Source organism: Xyrauchen texanus, chromosome 12 (assembly GCF_025860055.1).
Source record: "Xyrauchen texanus isolate HMW12.3.18 chromosome 12, RBS_HiC_50CHRs, whole genome shotgun sequence".
NCBI lineage: Eukaryota > Metazoa > Chordata > Actinopteri > Cypriniformes > Catostomidae > Xyrauchen > Xyrauchen texanus.
In genome coordinates, this window is record NC_068287.1 from 24,479,605 (window position 1) to 24,501,136 (window position 21,532).

The following is a 21,532-nucleotide window of genomic DNA, read 5'->3' on the forward strand; positions in this document are numbered from 1 at the left end:
GTTTTTGGCGATTCACATTCTTTCTGCATATTGCCACATATTGGATAGGGTGGAGAATTTTAAGTGAAAGAGTACTTACATTTTTATCTGTTTCTGATCCACACCTATCATATAGCTTTTTGGAGCTTTAAATTATTGGTACACATTCACTTGCATTGTATGGACTACAGAGCAGAAATATTCTTTGTTTGTGTTCAGCAGAAGAAAGATGTCACTTTAGTGCATTATTAATTTTACAAATTTAGTAAAAATGTGTTTTGTTATTACATAAAATATACTTGATAAGTGCATTACTTATCTCTTAATTAATTTATCTGGCTTCAATAATGTGGAATTTTGCCACACCATATTATGGTTGTTGGAATATGCTGCCCTCTACTGGTAACTCGATATCATACCTAGGCCAGCTATATAAACCCTACGTCATAAAAATATGTTACCTGGTATTAATTTTAAGAGAATCACATAAAAAATGTAAATGTTTCCTTTGCATCTATATGTGAACTGTAGTACATTATAGCTACATAATGAGAGCACATAGTCTTTGTTCTGCCTTTTGTGAGCTGGAATATTCATAGGCTATGTATTTTATGCATTGAAAGGTGCAATCTTTGTCTCAAACATATGGTGCTGTGACCTCTGGTGCAGAGGTGTGCTGAGGTTGGTACTTGTTTGTGAGCTTGTGGAGGTAAGATCAATTTCCAAAATCTGAAATACATTATCCAAAGCAATATCCAAAAACACAAAAGTTCAGAGATAATGGTAAACTAGTAGACTTGCAAGACTTTGAACTAAAGACAGGGAGTGTTTAGTCTCAACACCAGAGGCGCACCCATAAACCACTCACAGACTATTTACTGTAGGCTGATAGTCAGATGTCTGTCTCTGCTAGACAAGGGAGTGTACAAGTGTACAGTAAGTTCATATAGAAGCAACAAGTGTACAGTAAGTTCATATTCAAAGGCTGGGACTGATGACCTCTGGTGGAGAGCTGGGCCAATTGCAACTTTTAAACAAACAACCACCATATTTCTATATTGAAAAGACTGTTCCAAATCAGTTAATGATTGTAAGCATTTTTATATTTTTTTTGTTGAGCTGCTAACCGTGTTTTTTCTTGATTACCTGTAATAAAACACATGTCCTATGATGTTACTGTAAATTAATTTTAAGAATATGAATGGAAAGGATGTCACGGTCCATCTTTACGTATTGTGTGTTTTATCTTAAATAAACATGTACTTTATTACACAGCATCATTAGATTTATTATCTATTTAATTTAAAGCATAAAGAAGTGTTCATATTTTAGTTCATCATCAATTTTTAAGAAAAACCATCCTGTTTTTTTTTTTGTTGTTGCAATGTGTCCACTGGCATGAGAACAAACTGCTAGCTCAAGAGGATGGAGTCAAATTTATATGAAAAAGTGAGGAGTTGTTAACAGACCAGTGCCAGTGATTCAATTTTTTATTTGCCATGAAAATTACAAATGTTTTTTACTATCCAAAAATTATGTATGTATGAGCGCACTGAAGTTTGTCATATATGGACAACATAGTTTTAAGAGAAAAAGTGGTCATTTAAAAATAAATGACATCCAAGTATCCAAGTGTCATTATACATTTTGGTTTGAAACAGTCACACTGCTATGGTTTTTTATTCATTTTATTCTGAATAATGCAAAGACATTCTACAGTGATCAAGGCGTATTCATTAAATTGAAAATTAATGTCTATGTGTAATAATGTAAAATTGATTTTTTTGTTCAAAGGAAATTGCACTTTTTTATTTTGGGGTTGCCAGTCCTGTTTGTATACTTTTTGCAACAAAAAACAACAACGGCAACAACAAAACAACAAATCATAATTGTGACTTGGTATTTTGATAATTTTCAGCCACCCTGTACTGCAGGTTTGAATCTACTGTATGTTCAAATGTTTCCTTCTTATATTTTTGTTGAATGAGTCGGTAGATAAAATTAAGTTTTTGTAAAAAACACATTCACCACTCTGGTCTTTTGTCCTCTTTAAAATCACCACATTTTAATTTCATTACTGTCAGGCAAAGATCTCCCATAAAGATCAGGAGGAAAACATTAGGCAAACAGCAGAATTAAAGAAATATTCCTCACTGTTGCAGTATTTTAATGGAAAAGACTTTCCATTAAAATACTGCAAATAGGTTTTAAAATATCTTTATTATTAGTGAGTAGTAATAAGATATTTAATTTTGGTGTCTTTTCTCTCTATGTTTCTCGCATAGAGCAATAGACAGCCGGGGCCCTTACACGCACTGAGGGAAGGGGGTCTTACCCGATTTCCTATTTTTTCAGGGGGAAAAGACCCTGCGGAGACCACCCCTACCCAGCTGGGGAGGTAAGGTGGTGAATACATCACATGTGTTTTTAGGCGACACGTGGAAGTGGTGCGGTGGTAGATCCAGCCTCAGCGAGGGGGAGTTGCTACATCACGGTGACTGGAGGACAGCCGGAACTGCCTAAGGAAAACGCGGGTAAATAATCAAATTACCAATGTTTGTTGAACAGCATTCTTCTACCTAAGAAATATTGCTAAATTACAGCACATGCTCTCTGTTGCTGATGCCAAAATACGAATTAATGCGTTCATGACCTCAAGACTAGATTATTGTAATGCACTACTAAGAGGATGTTCAGCAAGATCAATAAATAAACTTCAATTGGTTCAAAATGTAGCAGCCAGAGTGCTAACGAGAACCAAGAAATATGATCATATTAGCCCCATTTTACATTTTAAAATTCTTTTAACTACATACAAAGCTTTGAATGGTCTAGCTCCAAAGTACTTAAGTGACCTACTATCAATACGATCACAAAATCTGGCCTGTTAATAGTTCCTACAATATCAAAATCCACTAAAGGAGGTAGATCCTTTTCATATTTGGCTCCTAAACTATGGAATAGTCTCCCTAACACTGTTCGAGATACAGACACACTCCCTCAGTTTAAGTCTAGACTAAAGACTCATCTATTTAGCCAGGCATTCCTTGACACAGTCGCTTTCAGCTTGCTCACTGGGGTTATTAATACAATTATTATTTAATTACTTATTTTTAAACACGATAAACAATCGTATTTTATCTAATTACACAATGATGATTCATCGCCATTATAGACATTAGTTTTATCGTCTGTTAATGCCTTATCTTCTGTTAAGCTGCTTTGAAACGATATGTGTTGTGAAAGGCGCTATACAAATAAAATTGACTTGACTTGACTTGACTTGCGGTGCACTTGCGCCTGCAAAACTCAGCCACCTGGTGGGATCGCCCAGTACTCCCTCCAGCTCAGCTCAGCTCACCAAAAAGAGCCGGATCTTTTGGCTCCCAAACGCTTTTTAAAAAAATATGTTTTGTACTTTTTTAAGTCAAACATTTAGTGATATTTTGACTATGATTGGCGTTAAAACAATTCTAATTAAATTATTAGAGTTTGCATATATCAGTTCGCACCAGTGACGGTTGTGCATAGAACCGGCTTTATATGAGATTTTGTATTGGCAAATTTTGCTCTAACATTGTCTACATTTTTAAAATGCATCCAAATGCTTTGTGCTTCTGACTCATTTTACACTTTCCAGCTTTTGTTTTCACAGCTGTCCTTCCTCTCTCTCCACAGCTGCTAAGTGTGTGACCGTGTCTGTGAGTGAGTTGGCTCCGCCCTCTTTCGTGGATCTTTGGTTCATTGGTTGACACTGCGTTTCTGATTGACAGGAACAACAGGTGAGGCTGTTAGTCTGAGCACAGTCAGAACGAATGTGTGAGAGCTTGAGCATTTAGGCCTATATTATTTTTATTTCATTTTTCGTTCTTTGAATTAGTTATTTTTTATTCATTTAAATATATTGATTATTCATATCTTAATTTTTTTAAACTCGTTCTTGGTTGGGTATGTGGTGTGTTGTGCGTGGATGCTGCAGAGAATAGCGTGAAGCCTCCACACACACTATTTATCCGTCCTCAACAAGCCATGTGATAAAATGCACGGATTCACGATCTCAGACTCAGAGGCAACTGAGCATTGTCCACCACCACCCGGATTGAGGCGAGTCACTACGCCACCATGAGGATTTACAGCGCATTGGGAATTCGAAATTGAGGAAGAAAAAAAACATACATTGAACAAAAATATCTCTTATTACCGTTCTCGCTCACGTGATGTCTCTGACTCTCTGGTTCGCAGCAGTTGCTTCTCGAATGTGTCGTTGCTTTCAGCCAATGTCAAAAATAAATACTACAAAAATTTAAATACTACTCATTTCTGGTGCTGTTTTGTGATTGGTTGTGTGTTCTACAGCCCACCCTCATTGTTTGCAACAAATACCCCGCCCCATATAGCTTCTAAACTATGCAAATCGTAAATATATATAGGCCTATATTTTTTTTAACCGTGTTTCCAACCATTTGATTGGGTGGGCAAGACTCATGTTTGGACAGGCATTGCCCACCCCTGCCCATGCCTACAACCGGCCCTGCTTGCCAAAAACATCTATTTTCATTGTTCTTTTGATGGTATGTTGTCTGAACATTTATGAACCCTGCCCATGTTAATGTAATACAACCCCAATTCCAACAGAGCGGGTTGCAATCAACTGATTTGAAATTACTAAACATTAAAAAAAATTATTTAAAGAAAATAATTTACAAATCACTAATTTTTCTTTTTATTAGCATTTTCCATTTTCCACGTTAACGAATGGCTGCTCATTGTTTATAGATTTTCAAGAGTTGAAACTCTAACTGCAGTTGATATATTGACACATTCCATGGAGGTCTCTGGCCTCTACTCTTTTAGACACAAAGTAATAATAAAACACAACAATTATTTTTGCTACACTGAATACACAAGCAAGTGAATAAAAGCAGAAAATTCTCTCCATTTTCAACAATATCTTGGGTCTGGAAATACCTTAAAGTGACATGTGATCTTGCTGTCAACCATTTCTGTGTTAGATCATGAATCATCCAGCAAAATTCACGTAAACACATAAAACCTGATACAGCTACATGGATTTAACATTTTTGATGCATAAATATTTAATTCCACAACACATAATCCATATAGACTTTCTTGACAATGTTGTCTGAATAAATTGTGTATTATTTAAAAATGGTCAATGATAATGAACATACGAGGGTGTAAAAAAATAATACAATTATTTTAATAATCATAGACAGGCAATATTACAATAAACAACAACAATAACAATAATGGCAATTAAAGTTTCCTTTCGGTGACTGCATTGCAAGCAAGCTACTGTGTGCTAGAAGCAACTGTATCGGCTGCACGAAACCATCCCCAACACCCCAAAAAAGTGTCATAATATTCAGTTCTTAGGTTCCCAGCATCCCTGAGGGGGGGAACAAGTGACATGACTTCCATGGGAGCAAACCGGCCAGCCACGGCCTTTTCTCTCTCTATGTTTCTCGTCAAGCGGCTGGGGCTAACTTAACGCTATAAAACGCATCAGGGAAGGCGTTCTTTTTCATTCCTATTCTTTCAGGGGGGAAAGACTCTCCGATGACCACATCCGTGCACTCGTTCGTGAGGCGCGCTGTCATTGAGACTGAGTCTAACTCCATGCCGAGAAAAGAGATACTCTGAACCAGGGAGAGCTTCCTCATTTCCCAGTTGACCTGAAGCCCTAGACGGCTGAGGTGCCTGAGTACCTGGTCCCTGTGAGCACATAGTAACTCTCGAGAATGAGCTAGAATGAACCAGTCATTGAGGTAAATGAGTATGCGGATGCCCACTTCCCATGGTGGGGCAAGGGCTGCCTCTGCGGCCGATGGGGAGGACCTTGTACTGATACGCCTGGCCGTTGAACGCGAACCGTAGGAAGCGTCGATGTCGAGGCACATGGAGACATGGAAGTATGCGTCCTTCAGGTCTAACGCTGCTAACAATCTGATGTCGAACACAGGTTAGAATTCACCACAGGTTAGCAATCCACCACCTTTTGTGGGTACGATGAAGTACTGTAGAAACCCTTCTTCATCTAGGCTGGAGGGACAGGCTCTATCGAATCCTTGTGTAGAAGAGTTGTAATCTCTGTACATAAGTGCTGGCATTTTCGGCACGTATCGAAGTGGAGCGAATACCGCTGAGACGAGGCAGGAGCCTGGCGAACTGAATCACTTAGCAGAGTCGGATGGTACTGGTCAACAAGCGCTACCGCGTTAAGACTACCCAAGTGAAGATATTTAAGTGCCTTGGATTGGTGGACTTGCAGGAGAGCCATGGCATGCAGGGCAGCGGCAGCCTGTCTAGTGGCACTGTAGGCTTTCAAAGTCAGTGATGACGTCATCCTACAGGCCTTGTCGTTCTCGGGGCACAGGTGGATCGCAACCGCCCTATCCACCTTGGGGACCTCCGTGTACCCGTGGGCCGCCCCACTGTCAAGGGTAGTGAGAGTGGACGAGCAAGGAATTCGGATCCAGGTAGTAAAATGTGCCCTCCATGAACTCGTCATCTCGTCATGCACATACAGGAAGAAAGGAACCGTAGTGTTCCAAGGAACACAAGGAACTAATCGACTAGCCATGAGGGGTGAGGGGCGAAGTTTCCAGTCCAGCCTCGCGTTCACTGCTGCCTGGGAAAGCATAGCGGACATCCGCATGTCAGCCTCAGACTGGGCGTGCAGACCCGAAGGTGGCAGCCCAGACAAGTCATCAGCACCAGACGCTGCTGTGACACTCCCGATGCAGCAGCGAAGTCATCATCCAGCTTAATCCCGTAGGAAGAAGGCTTTGCGTGTGGGGGCAGCTGAAGTGGCTTTCAGTTGGAAGGAAGAAAGCCGCGATCGCAACGTTGCCATGGCTATGTTCTCAATGAGAACATAAACCATTCATAAATGCTGCCTCCATGTGATCACAGCCCAGACACACGAGGCAGTGCTTATGACCGTCAGAAGCGGAAAGAAAACAGCCGCATCCAGGAACTACACAGAGGCGGAAAGGCATCTTTTAAAAAGACGCGTCCTGAAAAGGACGTTCAACGCCTGCTGTGTATTGCTCTTTTATGAATGAAAATACTCTCTTTTAGAGGGGAAAATACTTCTCTTTTAGAGGTATACACTCTTTACAGAAGCGGTGTCTAAGCGCCTAGGGGTGTGGGCTGCACAGCATGCAGAGAGGGAGAAAGCCGCTGGAAACGCTCCGTAGATTCAACAGCAATGTTCTGATAGAGGTGAATGGAGCAGTAGTGAAACTCAGCTTGCTGCTGCTCAACCGCTCGGCTCCGAAGAAAAATCTGACTGACAGATGCACATCCACTTCCGTTTATACCCATATGTCCGGGGGCTGGACATGCAAATTCTGTCTGCCAATTTCTCATTGGCCTTTTCTCAAATCCAGAGGTATGCAAGGCTCTCAAGAAAGACCCCTTGTGTCACTACATTCGAAAAAACATTGAGTGAGTGACAGAAGGGGAAACTATAATTGCATAATAACAAAAAGGAGAGACCACCCACTTTGGAGAAAATATATTTAGGAATGGCATTCCAAATAGATTCAGGGTCATTTAAGAATTGCCTTAAATTTATTTTAAATGTATAGTTTGAAGAAGAAAAGCCAAGAAAATATAGGCCCCCGTTTTAATAGCTATAACAACTTTTTTAATGTAGTGTCTTTTGTGTCTCCATAAGAAATTAAAAAATAATCGGTCAATCTCTGCACAGACAGATTTATCCACATGCATTGAAAGAGCAGGGTATGTCAATCTAGAGATACCCTCAGCTTTAGAGAGGAGAGCCCTTGCTCTTAGCGACAAATCCCTTTGTAGAATTATTTCTTCATAGCTTTTGCAACCACCGGATCATAGTTTAACCTACCTCTCATACTATTATCTTTGCAAATGGTTACACCTAAATAACTCGAGACTTTACAGGAATATTATATAGGGCTGAAGCAGAACAAGATTGTATAGCTAGCAATAGCAATTCGCATTTATGGAAATTCAAAGTTAGACCAGAAGCATTGGAAAACACCTTAATATAACTAATAGCAATAGGTATCTGTAATTCATCTTTTAAAAAAGTGTGGTGTTGTCAGCTAGTTGGCTTATACAGTAAGTATATGTATGTCAGATATATTAATTCCCTGTAATTAATTGGCTATTCAGTAGAGAAGACGTGAGAAGTTGAGAAGCTATTAAGAACAGTAAGGCGAGACAGGGCAGCCCTGACAAACTCCTCTAAACACTCCGAACCTAGGAGAAGTACCAGAATTAATTTTAATTGAGCAATTTCCATTTTTATATGGTGTTCGAATAATTTTACAGAAGGGATCACCAAAGCCAAATTTGTAAAGGGATTGAAAAAGGAATTTGTGTTCAATGGAATCAAAAGCTTTGTAAAAATCTAAAAAGAGAATAAAGATTTCTTCTGTAAATAGTTAATCGTAGTCTACCAAATCTATCTGTGCCCAGAACATGTTTGAGTCTTTTTGCCATTATTAGAGCTAATAACCTATAGTCATTGTTTAGAAGACAGATTGGGCACCAATTATCTATCAAGAGAGTATCTTTCTTAGGTTTAGGTATTGACGTGTGTAACCCCTGCGATAAGGTAGGTGGAAGTATTTCAGATTCAATACTCTAAAACGTTTTCAAGCAAGAAAGGCGCTAATTCTTGAGCAAAGCTTTTATAAAATTCGGCTGTCAGCCTATCCGTACCTGGAGATTTATTGCTCTTAAGAGCATCGATAGACTCAAGTATTTCAACAACATATATAACTCTATCACAAGCATTCTTAACATCATTAGATAATGTCTTAATATCCTTTAAAGATTGAAAAAATAAAGAGGCCTTACAACATTTTGATTTATAGAGATTAGAATAGAGGTTTGCACAGAAAGAACCAATTGTTTTAGAATCAGATGTAACTACACCATTGATTTTAAGAGAGTTAACTGTTAAGTTCATAGCATTATGCTTTTCCATCCTAAAGAAATATGCTGATCTTTGCTCTCCCTGCTCTAGCCATCTTCTTCTTGAGCCAATAAAGGAGCCATCTGCTCTATACTTATACAGGGAGTCTAATTGAGTTTGTAATTCAGCCAGTTCTATTATTTCTGCATCTGACAAACCATCCTGTTCTTTCACGTAGCGAGCCATTATTTTAGAAATAACAGTTTCCTCTCCATATATTTTAAGTTTAGCTAGTTGACTGCCAAAATTCCTAGCACACTTACTAACTTCATGTTTTTGAAGCTCCCAATTTAGCCTAAATTGTTTTTTCTTTATTGCTTTGATCCAGTAGTATTTAATCAAAAAGGAAATATTTTACCTTAGATTGTCATGCTTAAGCAAAGAAGAATTAAGTTTCCAATAAGAAGCTCTAAGACCTGTACAGAGACGGACCAGAGAAAGAGGAGACTGAAGAAGAATTGTCTTATGATCAGTTAAAGGGGTAAGAAGAATGCTAACTGAAACAATAAAGTCCTAAACACATTGTGATACAAGCCAGTAGTCTATGCGGGATTGCCTAGAACGGCTTTTGTTACTCCAAGTCTATGCTTTTATATTTTTGATACATATATCAATGATATCAAATTTGAGTTAATTGGGGCAGATTGTCTGGGTGGTAGTCTATCAAGGTTATTGTCAGGGACAATATTAAAGTCCCCACCAATGAAAACTAAAGCATCTGGACATGTATTAAGCCATAACAGAACCTTTTCCCCTATTTCTTCAAACAGCAAATCATTCTCCAGAGTAACATTGTAATTTCAACACCATCGATGAAAGCACAGTGACCCACAAAATGAGCCCTTTTCCCTTCCTTACAGGCCTTTTCCACAGATGGCCATAAAGATTGCCTCCTTTCTCGGTCATAAGCAGTAAGATCCTCTGTAAAACAAAGATTGTTTGCCCGCAGAAACTCTGATGACTTTGCCTCTCTCCACACTCCATCTTTCATCACCCGCAAGGAAAACTGGATAATAATAGCTTGCGGTCTTGAAGCATTCGAAAGCCTTTTTCCAATTCAGTGTACAGTGTCAATCTTATCTGGTAGTGCTTTTCCCTCCTCTGGAAAGGTAGCTATGCAAATATGAATGGATTCCGCTCTGATGCTTTAATTTTCTTTTTCAGGTACTGCCTGCAGGCGTAAGTTCCAGCGGCGAGCGTATCTTTCCAGCTCTATATTATGTTTTTCGCAGAACTCCATCTTCTTTTCTTCAATATTTAGTCTAGTTTCGAATTGGTTGACCTTAACCCTGATATCATTTAATTCCGCACATACAAAGTCCGCTGTTTTTTTTAGCCCTTCAATTTTCATAGCATTGTCCCCCACCATTTTCTCCAGGGCATCAGAATGGCTATTTTTCAATTGATATAGCGTAGAGATCACGGAGGAGTCTTCCTCTACCTTTCTTTGAAGGAGGCTTAGCTGAGCGCTCAGGAAGAAGTGCAGAAGAGAATTCTCCACTAGAAGACATGTAGCTCTGGAAGTTTGCATTTTTAGAACTACGAGCACCACGCGATATCTCTCTATCTTTCCTCTTGTCTGTGGCTGACTTCATGTTCAATAAGAAGAAGAGTGCAGTGAGAAAACTTTAGACAAAAAGAAGTATAACAAAGTGGTAAAAGGTGTAGTTTGGCTGCTAAAAATGTATTTGCCAGTGGAGCTCGATAAGGAAGATATTAGCAGGATGCCATCTTGGAACCTCTCTCACTTTCAAATTATAATTATGAACATCACTTGAAGCTGACTGCTTCACTCAAGGCAAGCTAGAGGGCCTAGACCGGGATATATCCTAAAAATCACACCCACCAAGAACAAAAAAATAAATCTGGTTGGCTGATGAATCTGACAATCTGACTTTAGATGCCTATTCACTGCACTGTTGAGGAATTAGGTGGAATTCTGAAGGCTTGACTGGGTGGAGCTCACACTCACCAGCCGCTTCAGCTAACTAGCATGGCTTCGGGCATGCTATTTGTGAAACGGTTGTCACAGTTTGCTTGTACCTAAGCATCAAGGAATAAATTCTGATTGGATAATTTTTTTCGTTTGTAGATGAATTAGTAGTGGAAAGCGATTGAAAATACATAAAGGTCAATGAAGAATCAAATGATAATTTTTTAAAAAAATATATAGCCTATATTAGGCATTTTATGCCAGCAGAAAAGGTTTTGCTGGCCCTGAGAGATCGCCACTGCTTCTGAATATATGGATTTAACCACTGGAGTCACAGGGATTACTTTTTTGGAGCTTTAAAATGTTATACGTTAAAATGTATACCAAAGGCTTTTCATAAGTTACACGAAGACAAACTAGGAGAAAGGCCTTAATACGTTCATGAGGTTTTTGTATGGAGACGCTTTAGAGTGCTGAATAAACTTGCTTTTTTGAGGAAACAGCTCATCACTTAATGAAATGATTGCCTGTCCACAAATCTTCAACATGTGTTACACTAAACAATCCTTTTTTAATTTAACTATGTATAGAGATTACTACGACACAATCCCTCTTATATAAAAGACAAGACGCGGACAATTTTGCGACATGTAGGCGTCAGTTTACGGCTGTCCACTTTCATTTGTATGGTATCCGCTAAAGGTGACTTACTGTCGTAACACGCTAGTTGAACGTTATGCTCTCCTCTATGGTAAACGCGCCGAGGTTTTTATCTCGATCTTGTCTCCCCGCCAGTGTACCTCCCAAAGTATGTCTATGGGACCGCATTGTTTTGCTAACCTTGTAAGCTCGCATTGATAGAAGGGTTCTGGCACGATCCAAGTTTCACCAATAGATGGCAACCGTATGCGTCACTCAACACCAGAGAAGTAGAGGAAGCTGTATTTGATTGGCTGTCAAATGACTGTTTGTTTTAGGTGAATTGCACTATGGCAGTGTTTAGTTGTTCATAAAACGTCCTTCAAAATACAAAACAACTCGGCATTAACGATAAGTAATAGGTAGATAAGTAGATTGATTGTTGAACATACACGATGGTGTTCAGTTGTTGTGCTTATAACTGCAAAAACACTGCAAAGGACAAGAGCCTCTCTTTCCACAAGTACGCTAGCTTTAAACTATGACGGCTACGGCACGACTTATACATTGTTTTAAATCGGTAATGAGATCCAGGTTACGTTTCTGTTCTCTTATGTGTTTTATATGATTTTTCAGATTTCCCCTGAAAAAACCCAAATTGCTGAAGAAATGGCTCTACAATTTAAGATGGAAGGACTGGAAACCTGCTCCGCACAGTAAAGTCTGCAGTATCCACTTTGAAAAGAACTGTTTAATTAAAGAGGGAAAGAGAGTCCGACTTCATTCATCAGCTGTACCGACCATATTTGCTTTCCCAAGACGAGTGGGAGATAGAAAGGTGTGTGTGTGTGTGTGTATCCTGTAAAGTACAAAGTTGACTTTCTTTATAGCAGATTTATAACTTTATTTTTCTGTTTTTTACTTGTAGAGTAAGATCAACCCAAGAAGCAGAAGAGCTTTGGTGAGTTACAGAACCATACTTTGTCTTGTAGTTGCATTCTTACATCTTGCATGATGAAATATTGTACTTAGCCTGCTTTGCTTATTATTGATGACCAAATTGCCTTCTTCCCAATGATTTGGGATTGAAGGGAATTGTTGGCGATGCAAACTCTCCTCAAGCAGCACCAAGAAGATCATTAAAGAACACTGGCGAAAATAGTTCCAGCCAGACTACAGCAGACCGAACAAAAACATCCAAGCAGCAGCTGACAGGACAGGAAAATAGGTCTGCAGAAGCATCAAAACAATGGGGTGTTGTGATCTTTTTTAGTATATGGTCTTGTATTGTCATGCATGTTAAAGGAATGGTTCACCTAAAAATTAAAATTCTCATAATTTACTAACATTTGCTATTCTAGATATGTATGATCTTTATAAGAATATTAATCATACAATGCAAGTGAATGGTATAAAAATTGTGCTCCAAAAAGCACATAAAGGCAGCATAAAAGTAATCAATTTGACTCCAGTAATAAAATCCATGTTATGATAGGTGTGGGTGAGAAACTGATCAATATTTAAGTCTTAATATTTCAATATCTTCTCCCTGCTCAGAAGGGGACGTCTGCATGAAGAATGTGAATGTTAAAGTGGAGAATGACTGAGCAGGGAGGAGAATTTATAGTAAAAATGGACTTAAATATTGATCTGTTGCTCACCCACATCTATCATATCACTTCTGAAGACATTGATTTAACCACTGGAGTCATATGGATTACTTTTTTTGCTGACTTATGTGATGTTTGGACCTTCAAAATATTGCCACCCATTCACTTGTGTTGTATGGACCTACAGAAGAAAGAAAGTCATACACATCCTGGATGGCATGAGGGTGAGTAAATGAAGAGAGAATTTTCATTTTTGGGTTGTAGCACACCTTAAACGTGCTAGAATAACCCTTTATTATGGGTTAGTTAGGAACGTTTGGACTCCCCTTAATTCCCAATTATTATTTTAATTTTTTTCTCTACCAAAACCATCAGATGCCATGTATGCATTGTTATTCTAACGTTTTGTATAATTTGGATGTCTGGTCAGACCACCATGGACCATCCTGGGAGATGGGGCTCTTGACCGAAGCATGACTCTCCCCAGTTTCTTTCACGGTGGATACTGTTTGCCGATGGTATGTTTTCTACGTTTCTGTCTTTTTGATCAACAAAAGTTTGGGATTCGATTCGTTCGTAACAAGTACCAATCACACTCACTATTACATAATAACATTTTGAAAGGAGATATGAAGACTCAAAGTACATAAGACTGTTGATTTTCTTACAGAACATAAGCTGGGCAGGAGATGATGAATTAAATGTAGTAAGTAATTATGTTGTACTGTTACATAAAAGGAAATCTTAAAAACATACTGTCAAATCAAGTATTGTTAAAGTGTTGCTCATCAATACATTTTTTGTTCATAATCCAGAAGCCACATGTTGTTTACGGAGTTCCAGGGCAAACAAAACCACATATAATTGAGGTAAGGCTGATTACATGCTTGTGTATTCTATAACCATTCTGTTTTGTGAAAAAAATTCAGCTTGGAGTAAAAAAAGACCAAGTAGAGAACAGTAGATTTACAGCACATGAACATTGACATAGGCTTGTTTTTCACACTGAACACAAGCTTTTATATTATTAGTACAAAATAGTAAAAAAAAATCCCATAGACTCTCATTGAAATGGTCCCCACACTTATCTAGGGATTTAGGATATCATAGAGGCTTGAGGATGGTCTCTTGTGACTTGGGCCAGTAATCAACCATTTAGTAATGGACTAGCAACCACCTAGCAATACCCTAGAAATCACCCAAACAATATAAAAAGTATCATTAAAATGTAATATATATTTTTTTAAATAAAAAATAATGATTTGTCCTGGAAAATATTAATATAACCATTTGACTGTGTTGCTAGCAAGGCTTCCGTTACAAGCACAAAAACATGGTAATGATCTGACTCGGAATAGGAGTCAAATAAACAAATTTGTATAATTTTTTCACTGCTGGTGGATGCACATTGTGAAATAAAATAAATTGTTAAGGGCGCTTACACCCTCATGATTGATTACAGCAGCAGCCAATTGTAAGCTTGGCAAATCGGTTACCGCTACTACCAATCGCGTGCTTTAAACAAAAACTACCTCATCTCATTCATTTGCAATGAGAGCTGGCGACTTCCGGCAACATGAGCGACAGCGATGCAACAAAGTTGAGAAATGTTTAACTTTATGCAAATGATGAGCAACTATCCAAAACGAGAGAAGATGGTAGAGCTCACGTGGTCCTAATATTTTAATAATAATATTAATTGTAAAGAAACAGTCCTGTTTAGACTCTCCATACACTACTAGCGACCTAACAGCCTGCAACTGGCGACATGCAGCGACAAAGTAGCTGGCAGTGTGAATGCAGCTTAAATGAGAGGGGCATGTTGTTAGTTTATTACAGCATCGGCATGTGAGTCTACCTTGTTCATCATGGAGAGAAAAGAGCGGAAGAGCTATTAATGTGTAAAAGTGACTGATGTTTCTGCACGTTGAAAGGATGTCACATGATTTGTGTCAGTGCTGCCGAATACATTGAAATCTATGAAGTGATGCATCAGCATAAACTCTGCTCCAACTTCACACCAAAGTGTTTTTAACACTCATTTGGCCACACAAATGATGTCTTTGAGAGTACAAAGCTACATTAAATATTTTAAAATGGTTGAAATGTATTAAGTAATGTTGAACGTCTCATAATTTCCCTCTTCGTCCTTCTGATCTTTTTTGAAATCAGTGCATTCGCAGCATTCTCTGAAGCAGAGATAAACTCTAGTCAGTGTGTAGGCACCCTAATGTGGAGGAGAAAAGAAAGCACTTTAGAATGAAGAAGGGACATCATTAAAACACAAAATTGTTGTTATTATGCTATTATTGTTGTCTTTTCTGATAAAAGTCATGTTCAGCAGTTTAAATACTGTAGGAAAATGATACATTATATCTGCTTTGTTTTTATAATGCTTAAACATTCCACTGAAGTCAGTAGATTTGATATGCACATTTTTATAATGTAGAAGGTAAGGACATTATTGATACTTATTATTAGACTTTTATTGTTGTCTTTTTGGATGAAAAGTCATGCTCAGCCATTCACAAACTGAATGGAAATTATACATCTGTTTTGTTCTTATAATGCTTAAACACTCAAGTCTCTTGGCAGATTTCGGTCGTGACCATTTCAAATGATTCAACTAGCTCATAGCACATTAGACGTTCATTTGTTGCCATCTAGTGGCATCTCCAGAAGTGGTCACTATTACACTAGGTAACACAATTTTTGTTCCTGAGTAGTAAGCATTATTTCCTAATTGCTTATGCCTCAAAGGTATATAAAATGGCCATTATTATGCACAAACTGCTTTTGTGACTAGGACAGTGATTTATTGAAATTGAACTATTTCCAGTCAGAAAAATCAGTGCCATAGAGCATACTCCTTTTCTGGTGAGAAACTTCAGTCAAAACACACAGAAATGGAAAAATAAAAGCTTGATTTAAATGAACACGTGTTTTTGCTTAAATATCACACTTGCTGGGCGCATAAAATGTCCTGGAAAATTGTGGCTTGAAAAGACTGTGAACCCTAACAAGATAAGCTAAATCGACAGCATTTGTTTCACAATGTTGATAACAAAAAATAATAATTTAGACTAGTCCTTCCTTTTCTTTAATTTTTTTATAATTCAATTTTTTTTAATAATGAAAAATAATTTCTTTAAGAAATTTAAGTTACATTGAGGCACTTACAATGGAAGTGAACGGGGCCAAGTTTTTGGGGTTTTTAAGACTAAAATGTGAAGCTTATATTTTTTAATAGCACTTACACTGGCGGCCAAAAGTTTGGAATAATGTACAACTTTTGCTGTTTCAGAAGGAAATTGGTTCTTTTAATTCACCAAAGTGGCATTCAACTAATCACAAAGTATAATCAGGACATTACTGATGTAAAAAACAGCACCATCACTATTTGAAAAAGTTATTTTTTAATCAAATCTAGACAGGCCCTATTTCCAGCAGCCATCACTCAAACACCTTATCCTTGAGTAATCATGCTAAATTGCTAATTTGGTACTAGAAAAACACAGCTGAGAGCTATTTGGTTCATTAAATGAAGCTTAACATTGTCTTGGTGTTTGTTTTTGAGTTGCCACAGTATGCAATAGACTGGCATGTCTTAAGGTCAGTATTTGGTCAAAAATGGCAAAAAAGAAACCGCTTTCTCTGGAAACTCATCAGTCAATCATTGTTTTGAGGAATGAAGTTTATATGCTTGAAATTGCCAAGAAACTGAAGATTTCATACAGTGGTGTACTCTATAGTCTTCAAAGACAAAGGAGAACTGGCTCTAACAAGGGCAGAAAGAGATGTGGAAGGCCAGATGTACAACTAAACAAGAGGATAAGTACATCAGAGTCTCTAGTTTGAGAAATAGATGCTTCACATGTCCTCAGCTGACATCTTCATTGAATTCTACCTGCTCAACACCAGTTTCATGCACAACAGTAAAGAGAAGACTCAGGGGTGCAGGACACTTTTGAAAAAGAAATGGTTAGAGTGGGCAAAGAAACAGACATTGGACAACAGATAATTGGAAAAGTGTGTTATGGATCTTAAACCCATTGAGCTTTTGTGGGATCAGCTAGACTGTAAGGTGTGTGAGAAGTGCCCGACATGACAGCCAGATCTATGGCGAGTGCTACAGGAAGCATGGGGTGAAATGTCACCTGAGTATCTGGACAAACTGACAGCTAGAATGCCAAGAATCTGCAAAGCTGTTATTGCTGCACATGGAGGATTATTTTAAATAGTTTAAGAAGTTCTGAAAGTTTTTTTTTCAAATAGCAATTTTTCATTTTATTATTGTCCTGACTATACATTGTGATCTGTTGAATGCCACTTTGGTGAATAAATGTACAAATTTAATTCCATAAGAACAAAATCAGTACATTATTCCAAACTTTTGGCTGCAAGTGTACATCAATTCTTCTGTTAAAACTCATGTATATATTTTTTTTTAGCTGTAAAGTTAAAATTGTCATTTTAGGGTTTGTTGACATTACATCATCATGGCAACAAATAACTTTACACAGAAAAGATTAGTAAGCGATTTTATCTCACTAAAATCATGTTAACATGCATATTGTTTACATCTTTTGGCTATACTTTTAAAACAGTGAGTATTTTAATGTTTGGAGATTGGCCCAATTCACTTACATTGTAAGTGCCTCACTGTAAACCAGATTGTTGCTTTAAGGATAGACAAATCAAAATTCTTATTTGTGGTAATCAGTATCATGCCACAAATGCTGTCGATTGATCTTAACTTGTATTTAACCTGGAATATTACTTTAAATTAGATTACAGCAGATTACAGAAATGCATCAAATAATAAAGTTAAATGGAAGTCTTGCAGGGACCAGATTGTTTTCTGTATGTGACAACAACCCTTTCTGAGCATACAGTTTTCTGCTAAACGGAACTCGCTGAGGTCAGACTTCTCACGCAATACCATATTTATACATTGTTTACACAATAGTTTAAAATTGGCAATTTGAGGTTGTTATAATTTTCTAAGGAACATATCTTTGATTTGTTATATATTTGCTTTGGCAAATCTGCTTTACCACTGTCTTATAGTGGTTTTTGACATCCATTCTCTCAGGTTAAAGAAAGGTGGGAATGGCTTGGGCTTGATGTAAGAGGCCCGTTCTCTCCTACAGTTGACCACCACACACACATCATGACCCTGACTGACTACCATTCCAAATGGGTGGAGGCATTTCCTCTGACTCAAAACCTGGGTCAAGATGTGGCCGTGTGTCTTGCTGAAGTCATCATTCAGCAGGGATACCCTCTTGGAATTCTCTCCCGGCTTTCCAGAGGGACCCTCAAAGAAGTAAGAGAGACTGAGGAATTCCTCATTCTTAGTCAGCTGTTTTGGAAATGCAGTTAAGTTTTGTATCATTGATTTTTGGATTTTCCCTCCTTTTGTAAGGTTAACCGTGAATTGAAGAAACATGTGAGGTTGAAAGGAAACACTTTAGTGGTACACCACCGCCAAACTGGTTACATGGACCTGGTCACCGAGGCCCTTCTCAATAAGTGAGATCTTACACTTCTATTTTTTATTACAAAAATAAACTGTTTCTGGATATCCAGCATTATATCCAGCATTACTTTTTATATGTTTCAGGATGCTGGATGAGCTGGTAAAAAAACACAAAGTAACCTGGCATGTCCACCTCCCTGCTGCGACTCTACGTTTCTGTTGCACGAATCACCCCTCCACCCGCGAGAAACCCTTCACCCGCATGTATGCCAGTAACCCGCGGTTCTCATCTTCACCCAGAGAACTGCCTGTAAGTCAGAATGACATAATTTCATCCACAGAGTTTGCAGTCAATAGTCTAGTTAACATGGGCTCTGTTCTTTCATAAGAAATTACCAGTTAAGTGTCTAATGTACTGTCAATTAATACTTGTGACAGTTTGGTTTACTTTTGTTTGTCGTGTGACTTTTGTCTGGTTGCTTCCTTTAGTTCAGTGTTACTGATATTCGCTTGAGTTCTTTTATCATCTCATCCACTGAAGCAAACAATATGGGAACTGCATCAGAGAATTTGGTAAGACGGCTTAACCAAATTAAAATTGCATTCTGTTGTTTGATTGGTATCATTAATGACCACAAATTGGATTTTTCTCTATTTTTTCAGGGGCACTGACTAAGATCAAATTCCTCCATTACAGAAGAATTTTTGCCACGGTTACATGACTTCTGAATGTTTTCATACTTTGTCACATTTTCCAAGTTGTTGCTCAGATTTTTTAATTATTACTCTTAGACTGTAAATTAAAAAGCATTTGAGCTGCCATGCTCAGGGAAGACCCGGGTTAGAATCATGCCTGGATTCCCATCATTCTCACACCCCCATTTTTTTCTATCTCTTCCTGACTGTTTAGAGTATACCCCTATAAGTTTTGCACTGTTGACCTGTACAGTACAAATATCTTAAAGTAATACAAAAAAACTTAAAAAGGAAACAACACATTACTGTATTAGAAATTATAAACCAACCTTGTTTATATTAATAAAAGAGAATAATTTAGGTAAAAATGCAGGTAACAATTATACACAACACGATAAGCTTGTATTCGTAAACATTATTTAATGCAATAGTTAAGATGAATTAACAATGAGCAATACTTTTACGGCATTTATTTTGGTTAATGTTAATTTACATATACTAATTCATTTTACATTAAAAGTTGTGTTGCATGTATTGATCTAATATGGACAAATTATTTTGATCATTAACATCAACCAAGAGTAATAAATGCTGTAGAAAATCATTGTTCATTGTTGGGTCAGGAGACCAAATGCATTAAAGGGATATTCACCCAAAATCATTCCACCCCAGATGTGTATGACTGATTTTCTTCTGCTGAATACAAATTAAGATTTTAGAAGAATATTTCAGCTCTGTAGGTCCATAAAAGGCAAGTAAATTGTGATCAGGCCTTTTATAGCTCTAAAAATCACATGAAGGCAGCAAAAAGTAATCCTTACGACTCAGTGGCTAAATCCATAACTTTACAAGCAATAAGCAAAGGTGTGTGCTAGAAACAGATCTGTATTTATGTACTTTTTTTTTTAACCCATCAATCTCCATTTTTATTTTCACATTCTTTGGTTTTTGGTTATTTGCGTTCTTTGTGCATATTGCCACTTACTGGGCAGGGAGGATAATTTATTGTAAAAACAGACTCTGTTTTTCACCCACACCAATCATATATCTTCAGGAGATATGGATTTACCCACTGTGCTTTTTGGAGCTTAACATTTTTGGTACCCATTCACTTGCATCGTGAGAACCTACAAAGCTGAAATAGTTTTTTCAAAATCTTTGTGTTCAGCCGAAGAAAGTCATACACATCTGTGATGGCACGAGGGTGAGTAAATGATTAGAGAATTTTAATTTTTGGGTGAACTATTCCTTTATCGTCTGATAACAAATGTAACCATTTTGTAAAGTGTTACCGAAGAGCATTATAGTTTACCTCTATACGATCTCATACAGAAGATAAAATAGAGTTAAAAGTTGCTTTTCCCTAAACTGCTTTTTGTTGTAAAGTAGATGTGCCCTTATTATATTCAAACGATGGCATTTATCAACCCTGTGGTTTTAAAAGAAAATATCAATTAATGCATTACCATTTATCTGCTAATTCCATAATATACCATTATGATATTAGATAAGAGGCTTCAATGGAAAAAAAACAAAACTTGATGTGAATCTAAAAATTAATTAAAAGTTCCTCCCTTGTAGTGACAAACCAGTGCTGCAGGTGGCATTATCAACCAATTGTGACTTGGAGAAAATGAACAGCGAAGAAGGGCGCCACCATTCTTTCAAACTGGATAAATCAGCCTCTGGAGGGCACTGAAGGGAGAACTGTCATTATAGTCATGCTGTAAGATCTCATCAAACTGAATTTCCAATAAAAATTACTTTAAAAGTGAGTTACGAATGACTGTTATTTTGGAGCCCCTCACCTTTCATCCCTTCAATTCTCTCACAGTAGATAATAAGCAAAGGGATGATCACTTCTGAATGGAACTCACTTAATTAACCCGTTAGTGGTGCTTAGTTGCACTTATCAACTTCAGCAAACTTTCACGACCACTCTCACATCTACGGAAATACGGGATGAAAAACGGGTTTTGCTAGAAGATTAAAACAGAAAATTAATCACTGGGATTTGTGGGTGATTTAGTATAGAAATGTAATTTATATTTCTGTTTTTATGCTTTGTTGACATCTCACTATTAATTTTGTGTGGTGCTTTCACAGGATGTATTGATGGTCCCTGCTGATATCAATGACTTTAAGTCATAGTGTGACAGTAAGAACACAGTTCTGTTGTGCACTTCTCCGCTTTGATTTGTGTG

General features: G+C 37.6%; 1 protein-coding gene across 2 annotated transcripts; it reads left to right on the plus strand.

The window, feature by feature from the left end:
* Positions 1-11,601: 11,601 nt before the first annotated feature.
* Positions 11,602-21,097, plus strand: LOC127653457 (uncharacterized). Of its 2 annotated transcripts, none has more exons than XM_052140156.1 (12): positions 11,602-12,063; positions 12,177-12,378; positions 12,469-12,501; positions 12,632-12,768; positions 13,581-13,668; positions 13,821-13,856; positions 13,966-14,019; positions 18,246-18,479; positions 18,579-18,685; positions 18,777-18,942; positions 19,122-19,205; positions 19,296-21,097. In XM_052140156.1, the coding sequence occupies exons 1-12, from the start codon at positions 11,996-11,998 to the stop codon at positions 19,302-19,304; spliced, it is 1,218 nt and encodes a 405-aa protein (XP_051996116.1). In that variant the 5' UTR covers positions 11,602-11,995; the 3' UTR covers positions 19,305-21,097. The 2 variants fall into 2 exon arrangements, with proteins under 2 accessions (XP_051996116.1, XP_051996118.1); XM_052140158.1 differs by having other exon boundaries at positions 11,602-11,878.
* The last annotated feature ends 435 nt before the right edge of the window (positions 21,098-21,532 follow it).

Coding starts and splice junctions, on each gene's coding strand:
- LOC127653457 (XM_052140156.1), top strand. CDS start 11,996: ATGGTGTTCAGTTGTTGTGCTTATAACTGCAAAAACACTGCAAAGGAC. Junction 12,379..12,468: donor GACGAGTGGGAGATAGAAAG/GTGTGTGTGTGT, acceptor TTTTACTTGTAG/AGTAAGATCAACCCAAGAAG. Junction 13,669..13,820: donor GTGGATACTGTTTGCCGATG/GTATGTTTTCTA, acceptor ATTTTCTTACAG/AACATAAGCTGGGCAGGAGA.